We start from the raw sequence: 24,278 nt of genomic DNA, 5'->3' as shown, positions 1-24,278 counted from the left end.
TTTATCTTTTGATTTTGGTATTGACTCATTATTCTATTGAATTCACGAATGATCTGCTCTTTTTTTCGTGGAGTGCAGGTTATGTATAGAGATTATTATATCCTTTTTCATTTTTATCTTACAATTGTATTATTTTGAACTTCATCATTAGTTCATTACTCTAGACGATGGCTTGGAAATCAAGTCTCTGAGGGATAGGCGATGTATCTAGTCTTACCTAGTCTGTCTGTCGAATAAAACTTTCAACAATTTTTTTCAATCAATTTGGTAATTCATGAGTATCAATATCAATCAGGGTTCGTCGAATACAAGTCAACCAAAAGGTCAACCAGTCAGCCAGCTAGTAGTCAGTCAATTCAAACGAATGGCAACATCACCATAACAAAGAATTCCTTCCCCTTTATTTATAGATAGGAGGAAGAAAAGACAAAGCCAATCATTTCGGCAAACATCAAAGATATCATCGTCAGATAAAATATGAAAAAAAGCAATATCAATTTGGTAATAGTCATAAACTTGCAATATTAAAAACCCGAAATAATAAAGGTCATGGGGAGACCGTAAGCGTATCGTTTCTCGTTGCATAATTCTTGTAGACTGGCTATGCGATACATGTTAAACCTTCAAGGCAAACTGTTTCATGTAATGGTAGTCAGCCATGTTCCGGTCGACAGTCTCCCTAATGATTCTGGCGCCCTTTTCGCCGTATTTGGCGCGCCATTCGGCGTCGAACTCTTCCTCGGATTTGAAGGCCTTTGTCTGTAGATTTCACCGTCAGTGTTTCACCTTGTGCTGTTTGGTATATGGATACGTACGTGGCAGCGAGCCTTCAACTCCTTGGATTCAATAGCGTCATTGTGGAATCCTTTCCATTTTTCAAATGCAGCCCGGGCAAACGCGTGATCTTCCTCGGTATCCCAGGTTAGCATCTCGGGCTGATAAGGTATGCCAACGCTTTTGCAGTAGGCCTCGATCATCGCGGCAGGACTGTCGAGTAGGTCGTCTGCATCTACGACGCAGATCTCAGCGTTGCCTTTCTTGCCGTGATGACCATTTGTGCCATTGGCTACCCCGTTGGAAACCACATTGGCAGCTACACCAGCAGCCGCCATACGCGGCCCAACTAGGTTGATCTGGCGAAGATAGTCGAAAACACGACGGACCTCATCATATCCAGCCTCAGACGGGTAAAAGTCGTAGAACCCGGTGACCTCGTCCAGCGGAGGAATGGTGCAACGGTAGTACGACGGGATGCTGTAGTGTGGATCGCGGATGAGGAACGTAAAGTGGAACTGGGAGAGAAGCTCTGTCGGCACTACGGTGGGATTTCCAGGCTCGGCTTCAGTCCCATATGGGTAGGGAGCTTTCTGAGAAGCGTCCCCGTTGACGGCCACATCGTGAGCAGTTCCATTGACTCCGTTGGTGTGGCCGTTGGGCTGGTGCCCATTCGTTTCACCATTGGTGCCAATTCCACGCTTCACCTTCAGCAATGACGGAGCGATACTTGCTGGTTTTCCGTCTGGAGGAACGAGATAGTGGATGATGTCCTTGATGAAAACTCGCTTGCCCTATTCATTGCTCTAGTTAGTTAGGATTCCTAACTAATCCTAGTGTGGGAGAGTGCAAAAAAAAAGGCGGAATTGAGTATTCATTAGTAATGATATTCCTCACCCAGTGGGCCACTGTGACCACAGCTGCAGGAAACCAACCACTGACCAGTCAAGGGGTATGACCTAGATCTAGATGGCAAGGATACGCGAGCTTGGGCAGAACCGGCAAGCACCGGCCGACTGTAGCTCGAAATAGGGGAGCTAGCTGGGAGCCTGTGAGCGAAGGGGAGGGGAGAAAAAGAAAATAACAAAAAGGGACGGGGAATGGAACGGCCGAATAGCAGGCAGAATGAGGAGGTGAAGGAAAATATTTTCAAACATCGGTGGATTCCCTCTCGATCCGGTCGAAGACCGTCTTGAAGGTAGACTGGTTGAAGCCGCTAGCCTTTCTCGCCTCTTCATCTGCTTCGTACCGCACGCTCAGCCGCTCAGGGCCGTAGTAAAAAGCATCTCCGAAGGGCTCGTGGATGCACTGCAGGGATTCCCTGCGAGTCATGAAGACCTAGGACAGAATCAGCGGGGAGATGTTCACTAGCAAGGGATGCGAATCGCTCCATACCCTTTCAAACGCAGTCGAGCATGCCCGGGGATGGGTAGCGACAAAAATAGGCTTGTTTGGCATTGTGGTTCAGGCGAGACGCCCAATTGCACGCAATCGATTGCAATCGTAGGCGCGATCAGTCCGATCTTGGGGTGGCTGCTGAGCCTGTCGGCTGTAGGATAGAGCACACAAGACACGCGTCAAATCACGCAAGAGGGGTCTTAAAACGGTCGATCTACAACAAATTCTCACGTTTTCGTGCGTATAGTTCTGGGGGTAGCCCCTGCTATTAAATGCTCGTGGTCTCCAGACTTGGAAAAAAAAGAAAAGAGAAAAAGGTCGTTTGTCCGTGAAAAAATTATTAAATAATGAGCCGGCGTGGCAGTCTTTTCCACTCTTTCTTAACCCAGAAGGGCAAGCCCACTCGAACAGACTGAGGGATTCAAGCAGACACGGGCGGCGGAGGGGCAAAGTTTGTAGTTGTTCTGCTAGAATATGCAAGGTTCCAGCACCAGACCAGGGCAGGTGAGGGGGCAAGGAGGGTTGATAGGACGAGTTGTTTTACGGAGCCCAGTCCCAGAACAAGGAAAAAGAGGGTCTCCAATGGTAATAGGTCTTCCAGGCCCAGATCCAGCTGCAGCTCCAGCTTATAAGCGACTAACTAGCAGCGTAGTAGAGCTCGACTACAAATGAGCTCGAGGAGCCAAGCTGTGTGTCTAAGTGCCTTTGTTCTTGTCCTTTTTTTTGCACAAGCGCTGTAACCGTCACGCACGGATTCCTCGTTGATTTCATGAACCACCAATGGTCCCAGGCAAGAATAGTAATACGGGGCAGAGGCTGCACTGCAGGCCGACAGTTAGAGTGACAGCTCCTGGTTACTTGGTGTCACCGGATGCTGGATTCCAGATCTCGGCCCGCGGGGGTCTTCAATAATGAGGCTGTAGACTGCGTTGCTCTCTCAGAAGTTCACGCATCTCCAGACGGCCTGGTCAAAGTCCATTGAAACATGTGATTGGTACCCTTCGAGTCATAGGGTCTCCTTGACGTCATGCATTTCACTTGCCTGCTCGGTTCTCGACTGTCCTGTCAATAGTTTAGAGTCCCGATAAATCCCGGGAGAAACTCGCGTTGTGGGAGTCATTCATGTTCTGCCTCGTTGCTGCGACTGGAATCTGTGTTTCTTCAAGCAGAATAAATGCACGTGCAGCAGGGCTGCCAATCACATCAGAGGCAGGAGCGCTTGGTCACGTGATGTATACCTATGGCTTGCATGAGTTTCTCGGCGTCCAATATGAATATTATAATTATTATTATTACAGGGAGTTTAATTAGTTGCTAGTTACTCCTTATACCTTGGCAATGTTAGAAGATTGTCGAGGATTGATTGTATGATTTATCATCAGTGAAAGGCGGGTTATATATATACAACAGTGCAAGGCTGCCTTTTCTTTGCTTCTGACTGTTTCCCTACTAGTGTCTGTTTCACTCTTTGTACTGAGGCTGACTGTGCGTGTAATCAGTTACATCATTGTTACTTGTAGGCCTTGTCCAAGACATCATATCACGTGATACCACACACGTCTCGGCCTGATGCGGAACAGTCACGTGATGTGACGTCGACCATTCCAGAACATAGTGGAAGCTGGGCGAATCAGCGCGCAGCCGCGGGGTCTGGCGGGACTCTTCTCCAAGCTTGTCGTCGCTCGTATGATGCCCAAACGGCGACTATATCTTGCTCCCAACTAGCACTAGCAACTGCTTTTCTCTTTTCTTACCACTGACTTTCACTATTCTATTGACCTGCTGAACTCTGCGTTCCAACCCATACTGAGGTCTAGTGAGCCTCGACCCTTCTCGGGCCAACACTATTCAAACTTTACTCGATCCAGTGACGTCGATCCAACCAACCCACCATGAATAGTGCTCAATTTACGGACAGGGCCAACAAAGCCCTGCTCGACTCAAACGATCTCGCCGAACAATATGCCCACAGCCAGATCCTCCCACTTCACCTTGCCGTATCGTTGTTGAATCCGCCTGCTGGTAATGGAGATGAAGAAGGCCAACCAGCTGGCGATGCTATTCCCCTCTTCAGGCAGGTTGTTGAGAGAGCACATGGTGATCCTCAGCTCTTGGAAAGATCTCTCATGAAACTGCTCGTTAGACAACCCAGTCAAGACCCGCCGCCGGAGCGTGTCGCCGTATCGCCTGCTCTATCCAAAGTTATTCGCGCCGCCTCTGATTTGTCCAAGACACAGAAAGACAGCTATGTTGCTATTGATCATTTAATTTCAGCTCTTGCACAAGATGGACAAGTTCAGAAGGCTCTGGCAGACGCCAACATTCCCAATGTGAAGCTCGTCGACAACGCAGTTTCGCAAATTCGTGGCACCAAGCGAGTCGACTCAAAGACAGCCGATGCTGAAGAGGAACACGAAAACCTCAAAAAGTTCACCATTGATATGACAGCTCTCGCGCGTGAAGGAAAAATCGACCCTGTCATCGGTCGTGAAGAGGAAATCAGACGAGTCATCCGAATTCTTACTCGTCGGACGAAGAACAACCCTGTCTTAATTGGCGAACCCGGTGTTGGTAAGACTACTGTTGTGGAGGGTCTTGCGCGCCGCATCGTCAACGCCGATGTACCAGCCAATCTCGCCCATTGTAAACTCCTATCTCTCGACGTTGGTTCACTTGTTGCTGGGAGCAAGTACCGCGGTGAATTTGAAGAACGGATGAAAGGCGTCCTTAAAGAAATCGAAGAAGCGCGTGAAACTATCGTCCTCTTTGTTGATGAAATCCATCTTTTGATGGGTGCCGGATCTAGTGGTGAAGGTGGCATGGACGCGGCCAACTTACTGAAACCAATGTTGGCTCGTGGCCAGCTACACTGTATCGGTGCCACCACACTAGGAGAATACCGCAAGTATATCGAAAAGGATCAAGCTTTCGAACGTCGTTTCCAGCAAGTTCTGGTAAAAGAGCCATCTGTCCCAGAGACTATTTCCATTCTTCGTGGTCTCAAAGAACGATACGAAGTTCACCATGGTGTCAACATTCTTGACGGCGCAATCGTGGCTGCCGCTACTCTTGCCTCTCGCTATCTTACCGCACGACGACTACCTGATTCTGCCGTCGATCTCATCGATGAAGCTGCTGCCGCCGTCAGAGTCACCCGAGAATCAGAACCAGAGGCCCTCGACAATCTCGAACGCAGATTGCGACAGTTGCAAATCGAAATCCACGCTTTAGAACGTGAACAAGACGCTGCATCTAAAGCCCGTCTCGAGACTGCCAAACAGGAAGCTGCAAATGTCGCGGAAGAGTTACGACCTCTCCGTGAGAAATACGAGCAAGAAAAGAGACGCAGCAAGGACATCCAGGACGCGAAGATGAAATTAGACTCCCTTAAAGTCAAGCGTGACGAATCGATGCGCTCGGGAGACACTGCAACTGCGGCCGATCTTGAATATTACGCGATTCCAGAGACTCAGCAACTTATTCAACGCCTCGAGTCTGAACGTGCTAGGGCAGACGCTGAAGATCGCGCTCGAGTAGGAAACCAAGGAGAAACTCTGGTGCCAGATGCCGTCGGCCCTGATCAGATTAACGAAATTGTAGCTCGCTGGACTGGAATTCCAGTTACTCGGCTCAAGACTACAGAAAAGGATAAGCTGCTACAAATGGAGAAACATCTCGCCAAGATCGTTGTCGGCCAAAGAGAGGCAGTGCAGTCCGTATCAAACGCGATTCGTTTGCAGCGATCTGGTCTATCTAATCCAAACCAGCCTCCAAGTTTCCTTTTCTGCGGTCCGTCTGGTACAGGTAAAACGCTATTGACCAAGGCACTTGCCGAGTTCCTCTTCGACGACCCCAAGGCCATGATCCGGTTCGATATGTCCGAATACCAAGAACGTCACTCTCTCAGCCGGATGATTGGAGCTCCTCCTGGTTATGTTGGGCACGATGCCGGTGGACAGCTGACTGAAAATCTCCGCCGTCGTCCATTCTCCATCCTCCTATTTGACGAAGTGGAGAAGGCTGCAAAGGAAGTCTTGACAGTTTTACTGCAGCTTATGGACGATGGCCGAATCACGGATGGCCAAGGACGTATCGTTGACGCGAGTAACTGCATCGTCGTTATGACCTCTAATCTCGGTGCCGAATATCTCTCTCGTCCAACAGCTAAGGATGGCCGAATTGAGCCCCAGACTCGCGAGTTGGTCATGGGTGCTTTGCGTGACTATTTTCTCCCCGAATTTCTCAACCGTATCTCCAGCATTGTCATCTTCAACCGTCTCACGAAGCGTGAAATCCGGTCTATCGTGGATATTCGCCTCAAGGAAATCCAGCGTCGTCTCGAACTCAACGACAAGGATATCAAAATTGAATGCACAGAAGAAGTCAAGGACTACCTGGGTGACGCCGGCTATTCTCCTGCATACGGTGCTCGTCCACTATCACGCCTGATTGAACGCGAAGTCCTCAACCGTCTCGCCGTCTTGCTCTTGCGTGGCAGTATCAAGGACGGCGAGGTTGCCGAGGTGGTTATGAAAGATGGCCGCATTGAAGTGCTACCTAATCATACGGACAGCGATATTGCCGACGAAGACATGGTCGATTCCGATGAGGCACTTGCGGAGATTGAAGAAAACAGTGGTGATATGGATCTTTACGAGTAAAAGAATCCATTGGTTGGTACCAAATCATCTGAGACTTTCACGAAGCTATGACAGTCTTATGTGATGGTTTCAGTTTCTATATTTTCAAATGGGCATGGCTTGGCGTTTTTCATGGACTTGCATATATTTCATTTAATGAGATTGGGGGCGAGTTTTCTTTTAATTTTGTCTATAATGTTGAGATAAATGATTACACCAATTGATGAATATTACGAAAGAATATTGAACTTTGATGAAGTTGAAAGCCCAACTAAACCCGTAAGTTTGTAGGCATTTATCTAAACCAAGCACATAAAATTCAACCATGTCGACGTACATATCAATTGATATACATTTAACCTTCACTCGGTCCAATTGTCCTCCCTCCACCACCTGGCAATATCCCCCGTCTGCATAAACTCGACCTCCCCACCCCAACTCTGCACCCACCTAATCATTCTCTCCACCATGCCAATCACATGGGCCATACCAGACGTATCCGGATGCATGAGCATTGCAAAAATCGGGTTTTCCTCGTGTTCACGTATCCACAGGAAGCGATCGCGCCACATCTGCTCGATGGTTCGCACGTCTACGTAGCCGTGCGAATTATGTACGTGTGGCAGGAATTGCATCGGTGTCATGTCTTCCATATAGTAGTTACAGGGTACTTCGACTAGTGGACGACGGTCTTGAGGTTGGTCTTTGGAGGGGGGTGGGATGGGGTGCATCCAGCTAGAGGCTGGCTTGGTGTAATCGATGGGTTGGAGAGGAGGTCGACGAGGAGCGAAGAAGGGGTGGGAGTCGTGGTCGGTAAGAGAAGCGTCTTCGTATGGTGTTAGAAAACATCAAAGATATTGAGAAGGAGAAATATTTTTACCATATTCAAAGCCATATTCTTCCAAAAGATCCAGTGTTGATTCCCGTACCTGATATAATGGTGCACGATATCCGATTGGTCTCTTTCCTGTGAGTTTGGTTGCTATCTGGATGCATCTTTCGAGAATATCTCTTTCTTGCTGGACCGTTAGAGAGTATGCCCCTTCGTGTGCATACCCATGTAGTCCAATCTCGCATCCAGAGGCAACAACTTGCTGGACTTCTTGAGGAAAGCTCTCCGCCGAATGACCGGGAATAAACCAAGTTACTTTGTCTGCGATACCAACTCTTTTTAACATGTTTAACAATCGAGGAACGCCAACTCGAGCGGCGAAGAACCCAGCTGAATAGTCGGCCAAAACATTTTCGGGGGAGTAGCCTGCCATTTAAATGTGAGCATACCTGGCTATATAACACTGCATGTTCAAGGCATTAATCCTTACCGGTCCCGAGCCAGCCAGACACAGCATCTAAATCTATTGAGACAGCCACTCGAATCTTGTTTCTTGTTGGTTGTGATATTGGTCGAGAGATTGATTGCATGACAGAGGACGAAGGCTCAGAGATTTTGACAACCTCGTTCGCCTTCCATATTAGTCGACCCTCCATCTGAGTATCCACCGCCAGGCATTCGCCAGTTATATGACCAGCTGCATGGTGCGATGATAAGAAAGCTATTGCACGCGCAAAATCATTCGGCCCAACTGCCTTGCGACGAGAAATACTATCTCCTTCATTCGATGAGGTATTGTCTAGCCATCCTGGTACCACGGAGTTTATACGTGCCTTGCGATTCACCTGCAGAATTTCGCTTTTCAATTCTTTGAGCAGTCCATACTGCAGCCCAGTCTGACTGAAACTTCCACGACCATTGGCGGCTATCACGATTGACAGATTCTCTAATTCTTTATTCTCCAGATTCTCTTGCGCGAACTTTGCAGCAAGGAGGAACTGTTTGATAGCTATATAAGTATCACGAGCATTTACCCGGTAAGTCCTATCCCAGACATCCACAGGTAGACTCCAGATGGGATATCCCGAGTTCTCTTCTGATACACTAACATTTGCTACCAGAATATTGATTGGTCCAAAGCGATTCTGGGCTTCTTCCATGCTCGAGCGAAAGTCTTTCTCAAATGACGTCTCTCGTACCACGGCATGGAGGCGATCTGAATTTGAGATATCTAATTCGGCTGGCTTGACATCATGTGCGGTAACTCTGCATCCCTGGTCTGTGTTCCATTAGTGAGGGTTCAGTTCAAGTGATTATAAAGCTATTTTATATATGTACAACTGCAGACTACTTGGTCTCGCGAGCAGTTCTATGATTACCAATTGATATACGATGACATGCACATGTCAGTCATTGAGCTTACCCACCTAAAAATTCTTGTACCGCGCGACTTCCGATATTTCCAGCAGCGCCGGTGATGAAGACGTGCAGGCCATCTAGATGCAAAAAAGAGGAGGGCATTATATCCTCCAATAAAATTTCGTTATACTTTAAGCAAGGTGCAAAGAACAGAAAAGGGAAGGATTGTTGATCGCGTTGTGTGGATTGGCAGGGGAAGACAAGCCGATAAGATAAGGACGGCAGCTGGCTGCTTTCGGGCTGGCTGGAGGTCGAAGGCATGTATAAAATACACAATCCGTCACCATTTCTACTACACGCGTGTTGGACACATTTAGAATGGCTTGTACTCTGATTTGTCTACCACGCGGAGTAATTACGGAGGGACACTCGATCTGTATACCCGATCTAGACGACCTCAGCCTCGGACCTCTCGTTGGGAGGTTTCAACAGGCCAAAAGAAAATCTTAGGAGAATCAAGTAGTCTAAGTTCACTACTAAGAACGCCGGCGACTACTCCTATGCGCTACTGCTGTGTAGTCCGGAGGGGCCGCTGAAAGTCGGAAAACTACAAACTGGTTTCGGCAGTCATTCCGAGACCACTTCCCAATGCGTGCTTAATACCCCTCTTGTATCAGAGGCAGTGCTTGGTACTAATCCTATTCAGACGCCGGTTTGAGAGTCTACTACCAGGATTCGGCTAAGAAACCCCATTCGAGAAGAGAGCAAGAGACCGAATGATATAGGGATCGGCAAGGGAGACGTAATCCGAGCAGATCGAGAAGGCAAGTTCTGGACTTTTTCTTTGGTTCTAGCTAATCCGGATGGGCGGATGTGCGTAGGCTTTCGGTGCTGGTAAATCCCGAAGCCAGTCTTTACTGAGGCTGTTAAGGTTTGATTAAGGTGGCCCGCGCAGGACCGTGCGATATCCACTGTCCGTTACCGGTACCGAGTCAGCTCTCTTTCATTGGCTGGGCGTGAACCCTGATCGAAACTAGCGACGGCGTAGGCCAATGACAGCTGCCAGCCATCGTTTCTGGGATAGCGATGAACAAGCCACAGAATAAGCTGTTCGGCGTCCATGGAACAGGGACAGCGAGCTGAAAAATTGGCCCCCCCACCAATGAAAACAAATCCTATATTAGCCGATCCAGAGATTTTTGAACATCGCTTTGATGTCTTGTAGGCTGCGGCCGTGGCTGAAAAATTAGTGTGATTACGTGCTATCAACTCACGATGTGAATACAGGACAAGAACATGTACAGAGAAAGAACAGATTTTGTTAGAAGCCTCATCAAACGCTGTAGGCCAATGTCATCGAGCTCGTAAAAACGCCTGTACCCTAAATATAAAACCGAAAAAAGAATCTTATCGTAATTTCAGGATTGCCTGAGGAATATGATGAGGCCGCCACTTTAAGATGATGTTCTCTTCTGAGCCTCTTCTTTATGCGTCTGGTCCCACCCAGGAGCATGTCGAACGATGACTGAATTTCGTACTTCCTCCTCTTCAACTGTAACGGTGATGTCCTGGCGGATGCGGAGGGCACGAGCAGAGCCATCGTCGCTGACAAAATCCGAGGTGTCGCCGTCATGCTGGCTGATGTTGATGGAGCTGGTCTTCTTCTGTGGCATCGTGTTTAACTCTGTGGCATCGTAGTGAGAACGCGTCGACTGGACCTGACTGGCCACGCCAAAGCCACGGCCAGCTCTCGACTTGTTCATGTTCGACCATGGCGCCGATGGGTGGTACCCTTTGGAGGTCTTGTTGGATCCACCTGTCCAGCTATTCAATAGTCCAGGGAAAATATCGCGAAGAAGCGACCACACGAGCGGCAAGTTAGTTACTAAAATCGCCACTGTTGCTTCACGGAAGTACCAGTTCATGTACACGTAGGATATAAGGCTAGGCACCAGGCAGTAGACCTTGGTCAGAACAGCAGAAACGATAACGAAAACACCCATTCCGAACAAAACAACAAGGATTATTTTTTGTTTCATAGGAAGTCGGATCTTCAGCAGAAGTGGAATAGCCACCATCAACATGAAAATATCGGCGGTAATGGAAAAGCAACCTTGAATGATTTCGTAATGCTGATACGTTGAACATTGAACTGGTGGATTGTCAGTCAGTTATCATTAGTATGCAATTCTTTATCTCTAGCTAACTCACGCTTTGGTGTAGGAACGGCCCAATAGTTACTCAGAGGTGTGCAGGTCAGAAATAAACCGAGTTCTGTGCCAACAAATCCGAGAGCTACATAGATAGCACAGTAGTTGATGAGTCTTTTTTGGGCGAGACCGTCTCTGTTCCGAGTTAGCGACTTGAAGAATCTGGAGGGTATCAAAGCAGGGGAAGCCAACACATACGTGATACGAGCATATATAACAAGCATACATGCTTTAAAACTCCAGATGGCCAGAATAAAGGCATGCTCAGACACAAACACCCACTTGCTTCCTCGCACTCTTTCTGCATGTATACTCGGTGTCATGTTGGCTTTGTCTTGATCTGTCATCAGATTTGACCCTCCTCCCGAAGCGACTTCATTCAAAGCGACGCATAATATTGTGTACCATATAATACCGAACATCATCAGGTAGTCGTCAACTTGCAAATGGTGGATACCGAGACGTCGAACACGAGCGACGCTGCTACCGTTAGCAATAACAACTTCCAGGGGCCACATTTCTCACGGTCTCACAATCGTAATACTGCCCCAAACATTCCCACGCTATATAATGTCCATGTTTCTCTTTTGAAGCTCTCTCCAAATCCTGCCGGGAACGACATGGCAAAATATTTTTGACGGCGGGGTAACCTCGTATGTATTCAATGTATAATCAATATTTCTAAAGACCACATCGACTTTGAGTAAACAATCAAGGCTTTGCTGAAGGTTTAAAAAAGGTATAGAGTATAAAAGGAAAGGACAGAATGTCAAAACAAATAGATCTTGTCCTATTTCCCAAAACGACTAACTTCAGGTGCTGTGTATATTATCTGTGCCACTGTGGTCGAAAAGATGAAAGCTTGGTTCAGAATGACAATCGAAGGCAGTATCTGGACATATAATAGACTTGCTTCAAGCCAAGTGAGTGGGATTGATGGATCTTGGACGATCGCCAGCAGAAGTGGGCAGCGATCCCTTGGTTCCCTAGATCGGTCTTGAGCAGAGGGTCAAAGTTACATTCTTGGCCGGCGACGAAGCGGTTTTAACATAATCGGTACCTTGCATCTTTCTAGACTAGGCAATACTACACATCAGAGAAGTCCGAGCATATCTAAGACATGGAATTTGGTAAGTGTGTGGCTTGGAACGCTTATCCAGAAAAAAAAGTTGCCGAAAACGCTAAATGTCACTACTAGGTAGAAATGGTGATTGGTAACTTGGTATGTGCACACTACAGAAAATAGACTAAAGTCAATTACACATTTCGCATTTTTCAAATTACAATACCGCCGCATCCGGCTTCTTCTGTATCCTGCGGAGGCGTTTTTCCTTTTTTATTCTCGGAGTCGCTTTGCTAAGAAAGGCAGGCATCCGTACCCACCTCCTCATGGCACCTTTCAATGAACCAGCCTCATAACTAGAAAAAATGCGGTTACTTCTGTGATATTTATCAGGAAGAGCAAAGTCATTTTCAACATTTCGTTTTTCTCTAGCAAGTGGCAGGACATCGTTTAGGTTAAGCGCCATTATCCCTTTGGTGGTTACTAGATTGTGACGTAGCTTTTTCGATCAATGGTTCTAACTTAAACCAGTATACGGAGTAATATAATAATAATACTAATAAAATATTATTATGACAAGGATTCGCTCAGCAAATCCCGGTCGTCGGGAAGGATCTATTTCCTATGTTCTCATTCAAGAAAATGAGCGCATGGCCAATAGCTTTGGCCTCTCCTGGTGGATCTTAATATAGAAGGGTAAACGAGGTCCACTTGCCCAAAAGATTTGTTATTATTGTCGAGGACATACTTAGTAAGTTAGTTAGTAACTACTCCCTAAAGCAGTGGGTCGATGGGGTAATTTCAGGGCTCGATACACCTACATCAGCTTGGCTTTTGTGGAGTACACTATACCAGTTGATATAGCCACAATGGCAAAATCATGGACACGTACTGAGGCCATGAATACTACAGTGCAAGCGCGCTACTCTTTTGTGGCTTACACCTCTGTAAAGACAATAAAGTCTTAGACCAATTGAACAGCTGTTGCTGAGATTTTTTTTATGTCAACCATGAAAACTCTAAATGTAGCCACGGCAGAGAGACGCGTGATTAATAATGATATTACATATGTAAGACTGGTATCTAAAACGACGCCAAAATGGTCTGGCCTACGTTCATCCCTATTTCCCCTTCAAAACCGAAGGCCAAGCCATCAGATCCTTGTGGGGGGTTCACACATGTAGTCAGTAGCAAGGAATCGTGGTTTTATCGGAGAATTTTCACCTCAGGCCTTTTATTTGCATGTCTCGTGGGGAACAACAATACAGCTGAAGGACGATCTAGGAAAGCCCGCGGGACATTGGGGAATGTGTGTAATTTCAGTACAATATTATGGTTCTACCACCGTTCTAGTGTTCACGAACTCAAATTGAAATCACTCAATGAGTACCCCGTACTATCCTGTTGAAAACTTGAGAGCATGATAATTAGCCGCCAGCAGCATCTCTAATCAAGACTAGCGCAGTATGTGTTCCGATGTGGCGTTTTAGACTTTGACAATCGATCCTCTTCCGTCTTCACTCTTTCAACAACTCTTAATATTTTTCGAAACGCCTTCGAACCTCAATACATAGACCAACAGGAAAAACATAGCGTAAGAAGCATAATACAGCTTTGTAATACAATGATATCAATAATAATGCTGATAATACTAAATGCGTACAACCAGGGTACAACCAGGCATCGCAGCTGGAAAAAAGTAAAAGGCTGTCTGCTACAGTTACTCTTTCGGGTTAAGCCTACCCCACCACCACCAGCCAACCAACATCGAGTTGCACTCTGAATGCAGACAATTCTCGCCTTGGGCCGCCCAGTCCTGCTCCAATGCTCTTCAGATCACCCAGATATCCAGCGAATTGTTTCTAGCTCGTGGCTGGTCCCGCTCGACGATAAGACGAGAGTTCTTGATTCATCGAATCAACCATACCTTTTCTCAATCGTCAATCCACTTCTCAGGCGAACCGTCTGTTGTTACCTCTAAGATTCTTGTCATGTCTCTCCATACACCTGGCTGAAGTGCTCAAGGCTCAACCTAGCGCAAGTGATTCTGCAAACTGGGGCTATGCCTCGCGAGAAGTGGATCCGGCTCTTACCCTGAATATTCGAGGTTTCATTCGACGGGTCTTTGGATTCCACAGTCTATTCTTGATATTGATATACCTATTTTCTTGCTGTACTAGGGTGAACTCCCTCCCAGCCACAACCACCACTACCCCTTTTAATAATAATACCTCGAGGGCCATCCTTTCGCTCACTTCTCGCTCTTTGCGGACTCCATTATTTTTCTGTAGCCATTTCTCTGTGTTAGTTGCGCACCATGGCTGTAGATATCCCTACCGAGAAGATCAACGCGGTTGAGGCCCCTATGTCCGACAAGGCGTCGGAAGAGGTAGTCAATGCTTCAGGCCACAAGCAGGAACTCCAACGAAACTTTGGTCTCTTGAGTATCTGTGCTATTGCCGTCACTACCGGAAACACTTGGATTGCTCAAGGTGGAAGTGTGGTAAGGAAAGCTCTCTTTTTGCAAAGAAACTCTTTACTAAGAATCATGTCTAGACTGTCAACATTGCCAATGGGGGCCCTGCCGGTGTTATCTATGAATTGTACGTTTTCGTCTGGACTGCATAGCAAACTTGAGGCTTGATTAACACTTTCTGCAGCATTGCCGTCTCTATTTGCTATTGGCTCGTCGCCGCATCCATCGCTGAATTAGCCTCTGCCATGCCATCAGCTAGTGGAGGTATGTGCCCATGGCTGTAGCTCTTTTATCTGTTAACTCATTATCCATATAGTCTACCACTGGGCTTCCGTTACTGCTGGAAAATATGGCCGCGTATGTGGATGGTTTGCTGGCTACTGGAATGCGTTGGCCTGGATATTCGGCGCTGCTTCCATGTCCTTAATTCTAGCCAACCAAACTGTTTCCATGTATGCGCTCTTCCACCCTGACTTCACGCCGAAGGCATGGAATGTCTTCGTTAGCATGATTATCTGCACGTGGATCTGCTGCCTGACTGTGCTTTTCGCCAATCGAATTCTTCCTCAAATTGGAAACTTGGGGATGATTCTTATCCTGGGAGGCGTTTTTATCACCATAATTGTGTGCGCTGTCATGCCACATGTGAATGGAGTAGGATACGCCTCCGATGAGTTTGTCTGGAGAAGTTGGAGTAGCGATATCGGATATTCCAGCCAGGGCTTCGTTTTCGTGGCTGGTATGCTGAATGGGGCATACAGTGTCGGTACACCAGATGTAACATCGCATTTGGCGGAAGAGATTCCACAGTAAGAAATGCAGCCATATAAACACCAACTTTGATGCTAATCCTTTTATAGCCCCAGCAGAAACATCCCTAAAGCCATCCTAGCGCAAATGACAGTTGGTTTTATAACCGGCTTTCTTTATATGATCGCTATGTTCTATTCTATCCAGTCTTTGGACGATGTCATAAATAGTGTCTTTGGCTTCCCATTGGCCGAAATCTATCGACAAGCTACTGGAACCAGAGGGGGTGCGCTGGGTTTACTGATTGTCGCGTTTCTTCCTACCCTTATTACTTGCATTGGATGCTACATCACCGCCGGTCGAACACTTTGGACACTCGCCCGAGACAACGCAACCCCCTTCTCAGGTTTCATCGGCCGTATCAATGGCAAGATGCATAACCCGTTCAATGCCACATTTATTTGCGGCTGCTTAATTACAATCCTTGCCTGTATCTATGTCGGCTCTTCCACTGCTTTCAACGCTTTCGTCGGATCCTACGTTCAGCTCTCTACGCTTTCCTATTTCACAGCAATTTTCCCCCATGTCTTATCCAAACGCTCTTCGATTACCCGAGGATACTTCTATATGAGCGGTCCGGTTGGCTACATCGTCAACATTTTGAGCTGCATCTACATTCTCGCCTTCATCGTGATCTTCTGCTTCCCTTACGCACTTCCAACTGATGCTCAGTCTATGAATTACGCTAGTTTAATTACCGGTGGACTCACAATTTTCATTGCCGCCTGGTGGTTCATCCATCAACGCGACTACGTGGGACCTCAGGCCATCCCCCTGACGGACCGCCATGTTGCAGAGGATGCCAAATGACGGATTCAGACGTACAAATTCACAATTCAAAAACGCAAAATACGATTCAACTATATAATAGGACTATCAACTACTGTATACTTCATTTGGATGTTTATATTTTCCTGAAATCGCTTTGAGTGGCCTGTTTTGCCCGTTGGCGCTCTTATTTAGATACCTCTCTTGCAGTTAACAGACTGGAATTTTATTGTAATCATAATGCATGATGTGAATTTATATAATTACTATAATGGCCTTACTATAATGGCCTGTCCAAAAATGGATTTTGAACTGTCAGAAATATGAAACTAATCGGCAATACTTGCGCTCTACGTAAAAGTTGAATGATAGACCTCGATAAACCTTATCTCCACGTGATCTCGCGTTATGAACGCGGGCGCGTCTTAAAGCCATTCATCAATAACAAGCTGAACAACTTTGTATGTGATGGCCGACCATGCCTTTCAAGCCATTTCGACCTCCTCTCATACGAAAGGATCTATTATCAGCCATCTCAACAGACTCCAAAACGAACGATAACAACAATCCTCCTCCCGCAAAACGACTGTGTCTAGAAGAAAAGGACAAAAATGAAGCAGATACTACCGCTCCTTCTCCGCTTCTAAATAACAATGTCGCGACAAAACTCGTATCGTGGAAGCCATTGAACTCCATTCGGAATACCTTCAGTGGTGGAGACCTGTCATCTGATAACCACAACAATAATGCTGACGTGGAAGCCTACTACAATGTTCTTTGGTTCGTCTAACCTATCTTCCCTCATCGGGAAGCCTCAATTGATCGCTTTTGATAGGAGGAAATTTACTACAAAGAAAAATAAGACATGGGATGGAGACGGGATTCTGTCAATTCGTGGAGGATATGGCTATCTCCGTGACGTGTCGGGACGGGATATGGGCCGAATTGTGATCAATACTGCTCTGGAACCTGGCTCTAGCCTATCGATTGCTGGGAAGGATGTTGAAGTTGAGTCTTTTATCCCCAAGGAGGATTACTTGTCAGGGCGGGAATTTCTAGGCGGAGCAAAGAAATCCTCATCTTCACCTGCAACTCGACCAAATCCAGCTACGTCGACCCCCTCAATTACTAGGCAGACCTCCAAGACTCATGAATCCTCTATGCGTAAAAATGTGTCCAAGAGAGAGCTTCCTGGCGAAATGGATGATTCACAACCTGGAAAAAAAAAGTTATCTGTAAAGCATCTCAATACTGCACCTTCGAGAAGCGCAGGCCTTGGGAATATCTTCAAGAATCCAATGAAGGACAAAGCGATTTCAACTTCTCAATCAACTAGCCAGCCTATTGCACGTCATGATCCTAAAGCTCCTGGGGCTTTGGTGATGAAGCGACCCAATGCGGCTCCCAAAGGTAAGGCGATCGTGGATGTTGTAGTCGATCCTCTACTCTCAAGGCATCTACGCGATCACCAACGAGAGGGTGTCAAATTTTTGTACGAATGCGTTATGGGCCTTCGAGGGTTTAACGGCGAAGGAGCCATCTTAGCTGATGAGATGGGCCTTGGAAAAACTCTTCAAACAATAGCACTCCTCTGGACTCTGCTCAAACAAAACCCTATCTACGAAGCTTCCCCTGTGATTAAGAAGGCTTTGATTGTGTGCCCCGTCACCCTTATCAATAATTGGAGAAAAGAGTTTCGCAAGTGGCTTGGTAACGAGCGCATTGGAGTGTTTGTTTTTGATAATAAGCGGAAACGACTAACCGATTTCACAATGGGCAAAGCTTACAGTATCATGATTGTTGGGTACGAAAAACTTCGCAGTGTCCAAGAAGGACTGACGAAAGGTCAAGGCATCGACATTGTCATTGCAGATGAGGGCCATAGACTTAAGACCGTTCAGAATAAAAGCGGTCAAGCAATTCAATCTCTTAATGCCACAAAAAGAATTATACTCTCAGGTACCCCTATACAAAACGATCTGAGAGAGTTCTTTGCTGCGGTTGATCTCGTGAATCCTAGCGTCCTTGGCACATACAAAAACTTCATGAGAGAATTTGAAGGCCCAATCGTCCGCAGCAGACAGCCGGAAGCGACCAAAAAGGATATAGAAAAGGGAGAGTCAAGAAGCGAGGAACTAAGAGAACTGACGTCAATGTTCATGCTGCGGAGAAATGCTGAAATATTATCAAAGTACCTACCACCAAAAACGGAATATGTCCTTTTATGTGAGCCTACATCCACTCAGGCAAAAATCTATCGTCATGTACTTGCGTCTCCTATTTTCCAGACAGCAATGGGAAGCATAGAGGGGGCATTCAGTCTTCTCACAATCTTGAAGAAGCTTTGTAACAGTCCTTCGCTTCTAAATCCAAGAACGAATGACGAACCACAAAACAATACAGTCGCAGCATTGCTATCCAGCCTGCCTCAAAATCTTCTTCGGCAGTTTTCACCTTCCTCCAGTGGTAAAATCAGAGTTCTCGACCAACTTCTCTACAATATACGAACAACATCAACCGAGAAGATCGTTCTCGTCTCCAATTATACGTCAACATTGGACCTTCTTGCCACGCTGCTAACATCCCTATCCTTGCCTTTTCTCCGCCTAGATGGCTCGACTCCAACAGCCAAGCGACAATCTCTAGTTGATGACTTCAACCGTGCCTCGGCGAGCAATTGTTTCGCATTCCTTCTATCTGCTAAGGCCGGTGGCACCGGACTTAACCTTATCGGAGCCAGCCGCTTGGTTCTCTTCGATATTGATTGGAATCCTGCCACCGATATGCAAGCCATGGCTCGGATTCACCGCGATGGCCAAAAACGGCATTGCTACATATATCGCATCATGCTAAAAGGAGGACTGGAGGAAAAGATCTGGCAGCGCCAAGTGACAAAAATTGGCTTGGCAGATAGCGTCATAGAATCAAAAGGTGGCATGGCTCAATTCTCACGCGAAGAGCTCAAGGATTTATTTCGACTGTATGAAGGAGATGGATGTCAGACCCATGATCTCCTGGGCTGTACCTGTGGAGGAAAAGGGATGCCTACACTTCCAGAATCCGATGAGGCTATTGTTATCTCTTCAGACGACGAGGATATATCTAGAAGTCCATCTCTTTCCATGGGATATCCACTGGACAGCGACGGTGAAATTGATCTTCCGGATCTTCCAACTCTTCTAAAAGCCTCCGAACTCGACATTGAAGAACAAGAGAAACAGATCCGCCGCGGCACCTATTCTGTTCGGCAAAGAAACCGGAAGGGATCAGGTCAACAAACTAGAGACAGGTCTGACAAGAAAGAAGATGTACCTGAGACATCCGCAAAGACAAAGATCCAAAAGTTTCTTTCGCAGTACCTGCATATAGATCCAGCTGCTTTCAAGAATGAGGAGCTGCGCTTGAAAGATCAAATTGGAGATTCCATTTTGCAGTCTTTAGTTAGTGATGAAGAACATGGGGTGGGGTTTATATTCGAAAAGACGGCGTTTCCCACAACCGTTTCGGATAAAACACGCGATTCACCTTGATGACGAAATCCTACGATACAATATCGACGATAGTGATACGTAAACCAGTTCCTCATATAACGAAGGAACAAATATAGAGTCTATAATTCAATACCCTATAAGCATGAGATCAGTTGATTATATATGAATCTAGAAATAGCTCGAGGGACCTACGTAATGAAACATTGCAGCTGTATGATAAAATTTGGAAAAAGAAACCAGTGTGCATTGCATATGACTTTGGTTCATAGATCAATGACTTTTTGTGATTTAGACAAATCTATGCATGGGTCAGTAATTGCTAATGTGTTTAGAGAATAGTCTGCCCAATGGTCATTGGCCAGTCCCTCCGTCTGCGTTGAGAAAACGGCAACTCTCAACTCATGTCTAGCTTTCTGTCTCCCATTATTGCTGTTGATTAATATTGTCATGTGAGCGTTGTCTCATCTTAAATATTACATTAATAATTCAAATTTAGCTAGTGTCTAAAGATATAGCGTCGCAAATTAGAGATACCCTCAAACAAGTCGTTATCGCCCCTCGTTGAGGGGTTTGTTTCAGCCTCGTCAAAGTCGATTGTGCTATTTAACAATTAACTGAACACAATCTTCCTCTTTTTTCAAACTTACTAAAATCATTCTGCCTGGCTTTGCATCTCACACTACTTGATAATAATGGACAGATTAAACACCCCACAATTAGAATCACTCCAATCAAAAGATCAAGCCGCGCTTCTCGACACTGTTGATGAGATACGACGACATGGAGTGAATCGTTACATTTCGCTCCCTCAACTTATTGTCTGTGGAGACCAAAGCTCTGGCAAGAGCTCCGTTCTAGAAGCCATCTCAGGCGTGCACTTCCCCGTCAACGATGGTCTCTGTACACGGTTCACAACAGAAGTTATTCTGCGTCGGGCGTCCGAAGATCTTGCCTCTGTGAAACTGATTCCAGCTAAAGGAGCGAGCGCAGAACACAGAAATAAACTGTCGCAATTTCAAAGGAGCTCGATCAGCCATGAGGAAATCCCAACATTGATATCCGAGGCCAAGGCAATCATGGGCTTGACAGGTAGCAGCACCTTTTCGCGAGATATATTACAGTTGGAAGTCTCGGGCCCTAGGCTGCCTCATTTGACTCTGGTCGATCTTCCCGGTTTAATTCATCATCACAACAAGGAACAAACTCAAGAGGATGTCCAGATTCCTATTGATTTGGTGCGAAAATACATGTCTCAGCCCCGGAGTATTGTACTGGCTATTGTAACTGCAAAGAATGATACTTCGAACCAAATAGTTCTTAGAATGGCAAAGCAGTATGATCCCCAAGGGGTCAGAACGATGGGTATTATCACAAAGCCCGATTGCCTCATCAAAGATAGTCCAAACGAGTCAGCATTCTTTACGCTAGCTAACAATAAGGAGACTTATTTCAAGCTGGACTGGCACATTCTCCGAAATGGCGATTTCAACGAGCGGAAAGATTCCGAATTCAATCGTGATAAAGCAGAGCATGAATTCCTTGCTAGTGGAATATGGAAGAATCTACCATCCTCGAAGCGTGGCGTGAATTCTCTTCGGAAAAGACTCAGCCATGTTCTTTATCAGCAAATTCAAAAAGAACTTCCTAGTCTGCTAAAGGAGATTGAGCTTGAATTGACAGCCTGCAAGACAGTCTTGGACCGGCTCGGAGCATCTCGTGATACTCAGAGTAGTCGCCGTCAGTATCTGACCGGCATGGCAACACGGTTTCATGATCTAGTTAAAGCTGGAAATGAGGGCACGTATCAAGATTTATTCTTCAAAATCGAAGATTTAGCCTCTTTAAGGCCTTCGAAGTCGGGGCAGGATGAGCTCGAGCAATTCAACAACCGACTACGTGCAATCTTAAGACAAAAGGAACAAAGCTTCTCGGACAAGATGCATGAGTCGGGTCACACCTATCAAATTGTTAATGAAAGATTCCAATCCAATCTCGAGGGCCCAAAATACATATCGGAAACGTATTTTTTGAATGAAATTCGTGTCCTTCTTGATCAAAGCAAAGGAAAAGAACTCCCAGGGACGTTCACACCACTATTAGTCGGCGATTTGTTCCTACGTCAATCAATGAATTGGAAGTCAATCGCTATGGAGTTTGCCGAGGACATGTGGAATATTGTCAAGAAATTCCTAGATAACGTCTTAACTGAGGTTGCCGATGAAAATGTGAGACACGCTATTCTTGACGAAATAATTGACCCAGCTATGGACGGAGTACTCTTGAAACTCAAAGAAAAGGTGACTGAGCTGCATTCTCCTTATTCCAAGAGTTATCCGGCAACCCTCAACCCTCGATTCGTTCAGGAGCTTGAGAAAAAGCGATCTCAAAAGTTGTTGGGATCCTCGTCTGCACCAACGAGGGAAGACAACAATGAGCACTCCAGCATTTATGCATGCCGGGAACTGCTTTATCTAATGCAGGCTTATTATGCAGTCGCTATAGAAGTTTTTATAGACAACATTGCCATTCTCGCCATTGAAAACTGCCTCATGGCCGAGCTCGAGGGCTTGCTATCGCCGCTTACAGTTTCTGGAATGGACGATGGAATGCTGGAGGCAATTGCATTCGAGTCAGAAGATGTGCGCGAATTGCGCAGCCAAACATTGGACAAGCAATTCTCTCTGCAAAAAAGCTACGAACTATGCCGACGACAAGCTAGAAAACTCGCTTCAAACCGTCTAAATGCAGATTCAGAAAGCACCGGTTCCACAATAGAACCTGTCAAAGAAGAAGTTTCTGTTGTGAGCACTAACGCACCAGTTAGCAAGGAATCGCCGGTGCCTAATCCATCAAACGGTACAGGTGCCTACAAGACAACGTCGAGATCTGTATTACAAGACAAAAAGCCAGATTTTCTCACATCAGGAACGACAGTTCAAAGTTCTCCAGACAAAACTAGTTCCAGTGCTGCACATCTTGGAAAACCTCAGATTACACGAGACGTTACTGTAACATCACTTTTTGAAGGAACAGCTGCATTGAGTCATGATAGCAGTGGTAGTATTCCAAAGAGTCCATTTGCAAATCCTGTCTCTCCCCCAACCGCCACCGGTCTATTTGGAAGTAAATTATCTCCAGCTTCTCAGGGTTTAGGAAACAGCAACATTTTCTCGGAACAAGTCCAGTCCACAGGAACGTCTGGAACGTTATCAGCTGGAGGGATATTTGTTGGAGGAGAGTCTGTTGGAGGAGAGTTTGGTGGAGGGGTTGGAAGCAGACCAGGAGGACTCTTTGGTAACCCTCCGAAAACGCCCGCTGCTACAACAACTCCAGCAAAGACTACTCCTTCATTGTTTTCCAACTCACAGGACCCGGAAGAGTCTTCAAAGAAAGGTAAAGAATGATCGTTGGTGAGAATGTATACACATCCATATACATTCTATCATCCCTTTGGATTTTGTTCGAAAAGAAATTAGATTTTTTTTGGTCTAACGAAACTTTCTTAATCTATAGGAATAAATTTCTCCTATTTCAACTCTATCCCAAACTCTTTTGATGTTTCATCTGATAAGCTCGTGAAACAAGATAAAGACTTCACGTCAGGCGGCACAAACAATTGGGTCCATATAAGTCGGGCCGATGATTATCATCAATTCCAACCTGAGGTAGGTTTTTAGTCTTTCCAGACATTCCCTATAAGCGCAAGAAGAATGATGCCGATTTTCGTTATTGTTTCTATAGGAAATCAGACTCAAAGATTATTACTATCGCGACTCGACGAAAAATTAAAGATGCGGTATTATCAATGACGGTGAGGTATTCACGCATTTGAATATGGGTTCACTATATACTAACCAGTTCTGTATGTACATAGGGCATCAATTGATGTTCTGTTTTAAAAAGATGCCCCATATCACTATTATCAGCAGTCTTTAGTGGCCGGTGACATAAACACTAAATTGTTACAATTCTTACAAAACGGGCCCCGAACACGAATATAACTTGATCAATAATGGAGAAACATGAACAGTAATGTGATATGATTGAGTATTAACATTGAAAATTTCTACATAAGTTTGATTTATAGCAATGGGTGCTGAGGAATGTTAGAATAGGAAGGAAATATTCGAAATGTAACTGGAATTGTTAGGCTTAAGAGATATACCAGACCACTACGTAGCAAATTTGGCGCATTATCCTACAAGCTAGAACCACCCATGGTTTCACATCGTTCGATGTATGCATTGGGTTGATTGGGATAGATATGAGGGACTATTTACACTGAGAATTGAAGCAGATAAACAACAATGTCTAAACACAATGATACCCGGTGACAAATCAGAAGTCAAAGGGGGAAAGAACAAATATAAAGACGAAAGAAAAGGAAGCTCGAAAATAGGATCGTGATTATGTAACAACATTGTTTGCAATCCGGATGCAAAGACAGCTCGGCGTTT

General features: G+C 45.8%; 7 protein-coding genes across 7 annotated transcripts; 4 read left to right on the top strand and 3 right to left on the bottom strand.

Annotated features, from left to right (window-relative positions):
• Positions 1-238: 238 nt before the first annotated feature.
• BGW36DRAFT_152123 (uncharacterized protein) lies at positions 239-2,439 on the bottom strand. The gene is made up of 4 exons (XM_046209519.1): positions 2,170-2,439; positions 1,930-2,112; positions 816-1,568; positions 239-759 (listed from the first exon to the last, which is right to left on the bottom strand). The coding sequence occupies exons 1-4, from the start codon at positions 2,230-2,232 to the stop codon at positions 616-618; spliced, it is 1,143 nt and encodes a 380-aa protein (XP_046073357.1). The 5' UTR covers positions 2,233-2,439; the 3' UTR covers positions 239-615.
• A 1,212-nt stretch (positions 2,440-3,651) lies between these two features.
• On the top strand, positions 3,652-7,053 carry BGW36DRAFT_376927 (putative heat shock protein Hsp98/Hsp104/ClpA). The gene has a single exon (XM_046215948.1). It carries the CDS (start codon positions 4,065-4,067, stop codon positions 6,831-6,833), a length of 2,769 nt encoding a protein of 922 aa, XP_046073356.1. The 5' UTR covers positions 3,652-4,064; the 3' UTR covers positions 6,834-7,053.
• Positions 7,054-7,102: 49 nt separating this feature from the next.
• On the bottom strand, positions 7,103-9,547 carry BGW36DRAFT_376926 (putative xylanase/chitin deacetylase). The gene is made up of 4 exons (XM_046215947.1): positions 9,072-9,547; positions 8,135-8,923; positions 7,693-8,070; positions 7,103-7,638 (listed from the first exon to the last, which is right to left on the bottom strand). Exons 1-4 carry the CDS (start codon positions 9,322-9,324, stop codon positions 7,175-7,177), a joined length of 1,884 nt encoding a protein of 627 aa, XP_046073355.1. The 5' UTR covers positions 9,325-9,547; the 3' UTR covers positions 7,103-7,174.
• A 910-nt stretch (positions 9,548-10,457) lies between these two features.
• BGW36DRAFT_294243 (uncharacterized protein) lies at positions 10,458-11,835 on the bottom strand (the record flags this gene model as incomplete). The annotated part of the gene is made up of 4 exons (XM_046211074.1): positions 10,458-11,155; positions 11,215-11,348; positions 11,412-11,693; positions 11,747-11,835. 4 exons carry the CDS (start codon positions 11,833-11,835, stop codon positions 10,458-10,460), a joined length of 1,203 nt encoding a protein of 400 aa, XP_046073354.1.
• Positions 11,836-14,593: 2,758 nt separating this feature from the next.
• BGW36DRAFT_294225 (putative choline transport protein) lies at positions 14,594-16,372 on the top strand (the record flags this gene model as incomplete). Its single annotated transcript, XM_046211073.1, has 5 exons — positions 14,594-14,779; positions 14,833-14,879; positions 14,937-15,016; positions 15,069-15,561; positions 15,613-16,372. 5 exons carry the CDS (start codon positions 14,594-14,596, stop codon positions 16,370-16,372), a joined length of 1,566 nt encoding a protein of 521 aa, XP_046073353.1.
• A 412-nt stretch (positions 16,373-16,784) lies between these two features.
• BGW36DRAFT_376919 (putative dsDNA-dependent ATPase) lies at positions 16,785-20,030 on the top strand. The gene is made up of 2 exons (XM_046215946.1): positions 16,785-17,110; positions 17,166-20,030. The coding sequence occupies exons 1-2, from the start codon at positions 16,809-16,811 to the stop codon at positions 19,858-19,860; spliced, it is 2,997 nt and encodes a 998-aa protein (XP_046073352.1). The 5' UTR covers positions 16,785-16,808; the 3' UTR covers positions 19,861-20,030.
• Positions 20,031-20,392: 362 nt separating this feature from the next.
• On the top strand, positions 20,393-23,827 carry BGW36DRAFT_152042 (P-loop containing nucleoside triphosphate hydrolase protein). The gene is made up of 3 exons (XM_046209518.1): positions 20,393-23,214; positions 23,335-23,486; positions 23,563-23,827. Exons 1-3 carry the CDS (start codon positions 20,514-20,516, stop codon positions 23,608-23,610), a joined length of 2,901 nt encoding a protein of 966 aa, XP_046073351.1. The 5' UTR covers positions 20,393-20,513; the 3' UTR covers positions 23,611-23,827.
• Positions 23,828-24,278: the final 451 nt, after the last annotated feature.

Source organism: Talaromyces proteolyticus (assembly GCF_021365285.1).
Source record: "Talaromyces proteolyticus strain PMI_201 chromosome Unknown BGW36scaffold_5, whole genome shotgun sequence".
NCBI classification, from domain to species: domain Eukaryota; kingdom Fungi; phylum Ascomycota; class Eurotiomycetes; order Eurotiales; family Trichocomaceae; genus Talaromyces; species Talaromyces proteolyticus.
The sequence above is the reverse complement of the archived record's forward strand: the minus strand, read 5'-3'. Positions and strand labels throughout refer to the sequence as shown.